General features: G+C 46.0%; 1 protein-coding gene across 1 annotated transcript in view; it reads left to right on the top strand.

The window, feature by feature from the left end:
* Positions 1-5,411: 5,411 nt before the first annotated feature.
* Positions 5,412-8,279, top strand: part of ZDHHC9 (zinc finger DHHC-type palmitoyltransferase 9) — a 29,451-nt gene continuing 26,583 nt past the window's right edge. Inside the window, 2 exon segments of the mRNA NM_001034561.2 lie at positions 5,412-5,551; positions 6,727-7,027. Coding sequence (NP_001029733.2) covers positions 6,861-7,027 — 167 coding nt within the window. The 5' untranslated portion in view covers positions 5,412-5,551; positions 6,727-6,860.

Below are 8,279 nucleotides of genomic sequence, written 5' to 3'. Positions count from 1 at the left end.
TTTGTTATGAGCTTATGCCTTTTCAACCCCTTTATTATAATTCTAATAGTGTCTTAGGAGAGAGTGGATATAAATGCATGTGGCCTTTCTGCCATATTGAATGAAAGATATACAGCCTTATAATATAAATATTTCTTTTAAAGTTCTAAAATTAATAACACTTTTTGTAACTAATTCAGACATGAAAGACCTGTATAAAGTAAAACTTAAAAGTTTGTTCACCGCTCTCACTTGCCAGAGATAACTACTCTTCAGTAAATATCCTTCCAGACTTTAAAAACTATACATATGATATATAAAGTCATACACATACAAAATGAGATTTTTATTTTACAAAGTTTGTATTTTAGAAAAGTTTAGATACTTGGTTTTTAAACTTAATATATATTGAGCATACTTGCTTGTCAGCTGATGCTTACTTTTTTAATGTAAAAATCTTTATTGAAATATATACACCTACAGAAAGATGATAGTCTTCTCTTTCCTGTGTATACAGTTAATGAACTTTTGGTTGCTGCTAACTATTTCATTGACAAGCAATGTTATAGTGAATGTCTTTGTACATATATCTTTGAACACTTGTGCTAGTATTTCTTAGTAGAAGTAGGATTGTTGGGTCAATGGTTATGCAATATGAAAATATTAAGAGATACTACTGAACAGCCCTACTGAGAGATTTTTCCAATTTACTCTTCTATCAGCAGTATTTGAGAGGGAACACCCTTCTGAGGCAAGCTGTCCTTAAAAGATTGGAAACTCTGTGGTGCATGGTTGAGAATTGGACTCTGCCCTGTTTCATGTTTATCTTTAATGACTTCACATGAGCTACTCTGTTCTCCCTTAGAATACTTGAAGTTCTTTAGAGCCTGGGATCATGTTGTTTAGTTCTTGGATATTTCCCATAGTGCTTGGTATAGGCTGAGCAAACTGTGGGTGCTTGCCACAGTTTAATGATTGACCATAAACCAGTTTATAGTTTTGGGCTAACACAATCCCTTGAGGTCAGCTCGTGGAATGAGAGGGCTGGGCAGAGCGGGAGGCTAGGGCTGTGCTGGGTTTGTATCATATGCTCTCACTTAGACATCAAGTTTAGACCATAATCTAGGGACCTAAACTGTGAACACCTAGCACAATCCTTGGCTCAGAGGAGGTCCTTAATAAATGGTCTCCATTGATGTGATTATGACTCCCGTTTAGTGAAAGGGGGGTCAGCAGTAAAGAATCAGCCTGCCAATCCAGAAGACGTGGATTTGATCCCTGGGTTGGGAAGATCCCCTAGAGAAGGGAATGGCTACCCACTCCAGTATTCTTGCCTGGGAAATCCCCCAGGCAGAGGAGCCTGGTGGGCTACAGTCCACAGGGTCACAAAGAGTGGGACACGAGTGAGCAACTAAATAACAACAAGAAGTCTTAGGATTAATGTTGAGGGCTCCGGCACAGCATCTAAAATCATTCTGGGTGGAGTCAAAGCTCCACAGTCTAGAGATGAAATAAAATTCACAACTGTCAAGAGCAGACAGGCATCAGAGGCAGGAGCAGAGACTGGGTTTGAGCAGTTTAGTTGCACTGTCATAGGATCTTCCTGGCACCCAGGCAGTTTTTACTGGACTTTTTGTATTGTATTTGTTATACAAATATTACCTATTTGTAAAATGTTTCATTTTCACATGGTGGCATCCTAAAGGTGCTTCTCAGTCTCTGACAGGAGCCAACAATCCCAACACAGTGATGTGAACACAGAAGGTATATAATGACAGAGATACCAGTGGTCTCTTACTTATTGAAACACATAATATTCAGGCAATATTGAGGATTCACTGGAGATGATGGTGCTACAGAACAGCCACTCTACTAGACCAAGATTATAGCCCAAGCTTTTCCCAAGCAGAAGCAAGGTTCCCTGGGGACTGGGAAGCCAAGGGGCCAGTTAGATAAGGATTAATTCCAAGTGACAGATTTAGAGGGTCTGTAAACACACAGCACATGGATGACAAGGGTTCCACAAAGTGAAGAATGGGTCTGTTTCTTCTTACAGTTCTACCCCAGTCATCAGTGCAGATAAAGGAGGGAGGTGAGAAACGGCAGTTACCTACAGATATCATCAGAACATACATCATTGATTGTGTTTCTCCTATATGCCAGACATTTAGCACACATCATCTCCCATTCCCTTTATAACTCTACGAAGTAGGCATTAGCTCTGTTTTACAGCCGAGGAAATTGACTCAGAAACGAGAAATTACTTGACATAATTTACACGAGCTCCTGAGTAGCGAAGTCAGGATTTGAACCTAAGTCGTCTGGCTATAAAAGCTTTGGCGCTTTCTACTATGCATACCATCTTGCCTCTTCTGACTCACGGAGAGCAGCCCAGCCCCCAGGGAATAGCTATTGCTTAAGAACACTAAGTTGGTCCCTGTGGACAGGATGCCTGTGGTTCTTTCCTTTGTTCATCAATTCATTCTACAAATATATGTTTATTTATAGCCAGAAAGTAAGGAGAAGAGAGCAGGCCAGATGGGTGAGCTGGAAAGGGATACTTGTGTGGGTCGGAGGGCAAGGTGGCCTGAAAGGGTTGAGGCTAAAGTAAACAGACAAAAAAACAAAAATGGGGCCAACAAGAGCTTAAATGCAGGATGGGGACTAAGTTTGGGGATCTGTTTTGGATACAGTACTGAAGGGGTCTCTGGGTGTTTACAGGAGCAACACTAAGAGGCAAGTTGCAACTCCATGGCAGCACTCAGGATCTGAGGCCGTTGACACCTCCACACCACGAACACACGCAGGAACTGTCAATATGGAGACAGGTATTTTTAAAAAAGCACACCAGAATGTGTGTGACCACACAATGGAGGCCTACGCCTTTATTCCATGCCGGTTTGAGTGCTCACCACGTGACTGCAACTCCCCTTCAAAGCAGCCAACACCCCTTTGGATGCATAAAGTCTAGAGGTTTGTGGAAAAGAGAAAAAGAGAAAACAATCTTCATTTATAGTCACAGTGTAGTTAAGGATGTGTATTAAGACCTTGGGGATAATATGAAATGATGTAATGACATAGAAGGAATTGGTATGGAGGGTTTGTCCATATCCATTTTCCTTATTTTTCTTTCAGAGGTGAGCACAAATGATAACAGATTGTAGTAAAGCAAGCCTGACCTACACAATCACTTAATAATCCCAGAGGGGAATGTGACCCAGAGCAGGGAGGGGCAGAGCTCAGGAATGTGTTGCTGTGACTCATTCCAGGACTCCCAGGGCTTCACCTACACCTGAGACGTTTGGGTGCTGTGGAGGTTTATTTTTGTCCACTCCCCAGTTGGGAGGATGACAGCTGGGGTGACTGTGAGACTCCTAAGGGCCTCTGGTATACACAGGCTTGGGAACCCAGGGGCCTGCTGGGCTGTTCCTCTCCTTTCCATACCAAATGAATGCAAAACCAGCAGCCTCCAGGATTTAAAGGGGAGAACTGGAGGTGATGATACTGATCATACAGTTTATAAAAACTACACCGATGATTATAATCAGCATGAGTGCTGGGGAACAATAAAAGATGTATAAAGATGTACTTTCTCCTACAAATGAATTATAACAAATCTCTCATAAGAGAATTACCTAGTAATTTTTTTATCCTTTAAAATTTTTGATTGAAGGGTACCATGAATGTGTCAAATGTAACTATCATTAGGTAGAATTTTGCTTCATATCTTGTGGGACCCAAATCCCATAAAAGGAGAAATAGTTCTTGACCTGGCACGTGGTCCTTCAACTAACACAAAAAAAACTGCCTTGGGAAGAGCTTCGGCAGTCTCTTTTGTATTCATTGCAAATACCTTCACCCCAGAGAAACTCTGTTCAAGCTTAGGAAAACAGCTGACAGTCTGGGCACTCTCCCCGATGGTGTGACAGGTAAGGAAAGACCACCTTCCACCCTCTCTCATATTTCCCCTTATATTTGGAAGCCAAGTGCCACACTAGCAGAAACAGACCCAGTATCTTTTAAAGTCTGTTGTAGAATATTGATGCCGTAATTCTCAATTGTTTTCCCTACTCCAATCTTATGCTAAAGGATGCGACTCACTCAGATCAGTAGCAGTGGCTCATTGTGGTAATAACTGCCCTGTCAGAGAGGTGGCAGAAAGATAGAATCAATGTAGTTGGTATGTAGAGTTTCTGCTGCTCCCCTCTGAGCCCCATTCAGCACCTCATTATCTTAAGCTCTTCAAATCTAATAGTCATTTACAAGCTTTTGAAGCAATCTTTACTTCATCACCTACCTGAAAGAATTTATGTCCTGTCAGTAGAGTTTCAGCGTCAATTTTTTGTTTACGATACTTCAAAATGATTCTACCTTCTTGGGGACAGTTATCCCTTTCAAGTTCCTTTTTATATCTGTTTGTTTTGTTCCTAAAGCCAGAGATGCAGGCCAGGGTGACTAGTACAGATGTGGGATCCCTACCTCGTGAATAGGACTTGGGAGGCAGAGGACTTATTTTTACGCGGGTGCAGAGTGAAATCCCAAGTCGCGATTGATTTCATGTAAGTACGGCTGGAGAGGCCCAAGGAGGATCCAGTTTGGGGTGAGCACCGGGATCTGTGAGCCAGGGTTCCTTCAGCGTCTCATGGTACGTGTGGGGCGGGGGGGGAGGCAGGTCCCCCGTTCCTCCTAGCCCCATTGACACTAAGCTTCATCCCAGTCCCTGCGGAACTATATTAATAGAAAGCGACACTTCACACATCGGTGCTCAGACCCCAAAGGGAGGCTGGCAAAGGCTTGGCAGGTGGGCACGAAGCCGGGAGATGGGTGGGGGAATGGGGCGGAGGCATCGTCGAGTGGCGTTCTGCGCAGCCAATGGTAGCTCGGGGCAGGGGTGGCAGGGGCGGAGGCGCCGAGGCGGATCAGCCAATAGAGGGCTAGCAACTACTGGAACGACCTGGTGACGTGAGGAGCGTTCCATTTGGCCAGCGGTGGGCGGTTGCCACAGCTGGTTTAGGGCCCCGACCATTGGGGCCCCTTGTCAGGAGGAGGCAGCCTCCAGGCTGGGGAGAAGCCGCTGCCACCTCTGGCAGCCGACGCGGTCCCCTGGGACATTGCACTTCCTGGCTTCGGTTCCCGGCCGAGTTCGGTCTCCGGGGTTCAGGTAACAAGGGGGTGGGTGGGGGTGGGGGTCTCCGGGGCTCTGCCGCGTGGTGGGTTGCAGCCCCCTCGGCTGCACCGGGACGCGCGGAGCCTGCTCTGCCCTTCTCGGTTCGGCGATTGCCGAGCCCCTGGCCGGGGGTGACTACACGTGGCGGGGCGTGTGTGTGTACGAGCGTGCGGAGGTGGCGCGCGTCCCATCCTGCCCGGGGCGGTGGTCGGCGGCGTGGCTGAGGCTGGGCGGGCCTCTCGAGGCCGCGCCCGCCGCCCGTCCGGGACTCGGGCCTCGGGCCCCGAGCCGCTGGGCTGGTCGCTGGTTCTCGACGGATTTTGATCTTTGTTCTCCCAGGCCCGGCTCCCCTTCCTGGTCTCTCCTCCCGCTGGGGCGGTTTATCAGGAGAAGATTGTTGTCCAGGTTAGTTTTACACAAAGGAAGTGTTCTCTGCACCTCCGATGCCCCCTCCCCTTTCCCAAGCCTTCCAGCTTCTTTCCCTGCTCAGCTCCTAGTCTCTCTTTGGACCGTTGCCCTCTCCAGCCCAGTTGGTTATTTCTCATCAGTCAGTCGAGCTGCAGGTTTCCGCCTCTTTCTTGCCAGCGTGAGGCATGCGGTATCGGTAAATAGAGGCCACAGCACCACACCTGAGAGGAGAAGGGTGACAGTGGTGAGAAAGGCTGGGCCTGGGGATTCAGGATGCTAAGTGGAGATGGTACTTCTGAAATGTCCCAGAAAGCACCTTTATGACTTTTCTTAACTGCTGCCACCCGCCCCCACTCCCCCACCCCGTTGGGCCCCTCCTCCTCCCAGCCATATCAGAATCTCTCTGGCTTAAGTCAGCCTTTCACCTACAGGTCTGTGATGTGGTTTCATTAAGATTCCCACAAATGTTAGGCTAGACCGGCAAAGTTGGTTCATTTCCCAGCCTCAGGAAGTTAGGAGGGTTTGATTAGGCGAAATCTGTTTTGAGTAAATACAACCTGGGTTTGTGTACAGTGTCCAAAACCTCCTAGCTCTCCCAAAGGATGACTTGTTCCCTGGTGTGATTCAGATTCCAGTGGCTAATTGAAGAAGGACGGTGAAGAAGTGGAGGAGGGGAGGGAATGGCCCTTAAGGATAGAAATTCCATTATTTTTAGAGTCTTCTTCATGATGATTATACAATAGTATGGTATAGTGGAGAGCGCCCTGGACTGAAAGTCAACAGACCTGTTTTCTTGGCTTAGCTTCATGGCTTTGTGACCCAGAGAAGTGATTTCCCCACTTCAGTCTTCAGTTTACTTATTTCCAAAAAAAGTAATTGGGGCTGTCACCTATAAAACCTCTTCTAGTTCCTAGTTCTGTGATAATCAAATCATCAGTATTATACTGAAAGTAAAGGGATGTATTTAAGATATACTAGCGTCTTTCTCTTTTTGAGAACCTTTAACCTTTTCTTCTTTTAGGGGACAAAAACAGATTGGAAATAAACTCTTCCATTTCTTCACTCTCAACCCTTGAGGCAGTGCTCATCGTTCTGCCTCTGGGAAAGGAAGATTGAACTGCATTTTCTTGTTCTTGCCTCATTTTTTTTTTTTCTTTTTGTGTTTTTCTTAGGACTAGAAATTGGACTTCTGATGATGTTTGACCCAGTGGCAGCAATAGCATACAACGTGATTTCAAAGCTGGGCTCAGCTTCTGTTTCTTCCCTCTTATAATCACAAACCCATTTTGGACCAGGAATTCCAATCATGTCTGTGATGGTGGTGAGAAAGAAGGTGACACGGAAATGGGAGAAACTCCCAGGCAGGAACACCTTCTGCTGTGATGGCCGCGTCATGATGGCCCGGCAAAAGGGCATCTTCTATTTGACCCTCTTCCTCATCCTGGGGACATGTACACTCTTCTTCGCCTTCGAGTGAGTTTCCATTGAGTACTGTTGCCTGATTATGGTTACTTTGGACCCAGGGGAAGAACCTTCTTTCTGGGGAGTTTGTGGCTAGTCCTTGGAAGGTTGTCACTGTCCTCTTGAGCAGTGTCTGTAGATCATGTCAACTGAATTCATTGCTTTGTATGTGCCTCCTTAAAAGACCAAGACGTTTCATAACCAATTTTATGGCACTGATTTGGGGCCACCCCTGGAACACTTAGGAAATAAAAGAATTCATCTTCATTACTCACCTCCCCTTTTCAGTGGTCTCCTTAGGTGGTTAGTGACAGATTGCTTCTTCTCCACCCCTCCTGAGCCTAGGAGCACTCCCTGTGGTCGTAACTCCACCCCATGATACTTACCTATTCTGTTATTCTGGGTCCTATTTCCTTAGGGCTCAGCTCTCAGCTCGCTGTTAAATTGAAAAGCCAACTGAATTGGGAACCTGCAGATTGGTTCCATCCTCAGCTGTGCCACAGTCTAGCTGCCTGTGTGGCACGTATGTGCTTATTAAATGTGAGTTGCTCTTTCTTTCAGTCAAAATCACTCAACATAAACAACTCTCTATTCTGTGTGTGCCTGATACCAGCCTTGGAGTTATTTTTTTCTGTGATGTAACAGCCAGTACTAGAGGCAGTTTAAAATCTGTGTCGGTCACTGCTCTAGGGAGGTGACCAGTTGACTACTGTGGCATGACTCCTGGGTATGCTGAGAATGTGGTACATTCCAGGGATGAGAGCAATGCTAATTGGTTTGGGGATTATTATGAGGAAGGCCTTGAAGGAGCCAAGAGATGTGTTTGTAGACCGTGAGCCATACCTAATATGAACCTGCTACAGTTCATGCACTCCAGTGACCTGGAAATGGAACTCCCCTCAGGGGGTGTGGCCATGGGATGAAGGAGGGGGCTTCTTGGCTTGCCTTTGTGGATAATTAAAATGAACTCTGATCTTTGGGGGCTCATTTTTGTCTTTCTTCTGTAATGGCTTCAGGCTTTCCCAGTGCATCAAGAGTGATTTTTGGGGGGCTGGTTTGCCAGACTTTGGGATAAGTGCAAATGGCTTGAGTAACAGCAGGGGAAGGAGAGGGATGTAGTTTATAACAGGGCCAGGAAAGTAAGGTCAGAGGACTTTTTTGTCAAAGGCACTTTTTTTGCTGCTGCTGCTACCAAGTTGTAAAATATTTGGCAAAATTAGACAGGTTGATCATGGCTTCCTAGCTGCTTTCCAGTCAGAGTTTC

The sequence above is a fragment of the Bos taurus genome, chromosome X (assembly GCF_002263795.3).
Source record: "Bos taurus isolate L1 Dominette 01449 registration number 42190680 breed Hereford chromosome X, ARS-UCD2.0, whole genome shotgun sequence".
In the NCBI taxonomy this organism is placed as follows: domain Eukaryota; kingdom Metazoa; phylum Chordata; class Mammalia; order Artiodactyla; family Bovidae; genus Bos; species Bos taurus.
The sequence above is the reverse complement of the archived record's forward strand: the minus strand, read 5'-3'. Positions and strand labels throughout refer to the sequence as shown.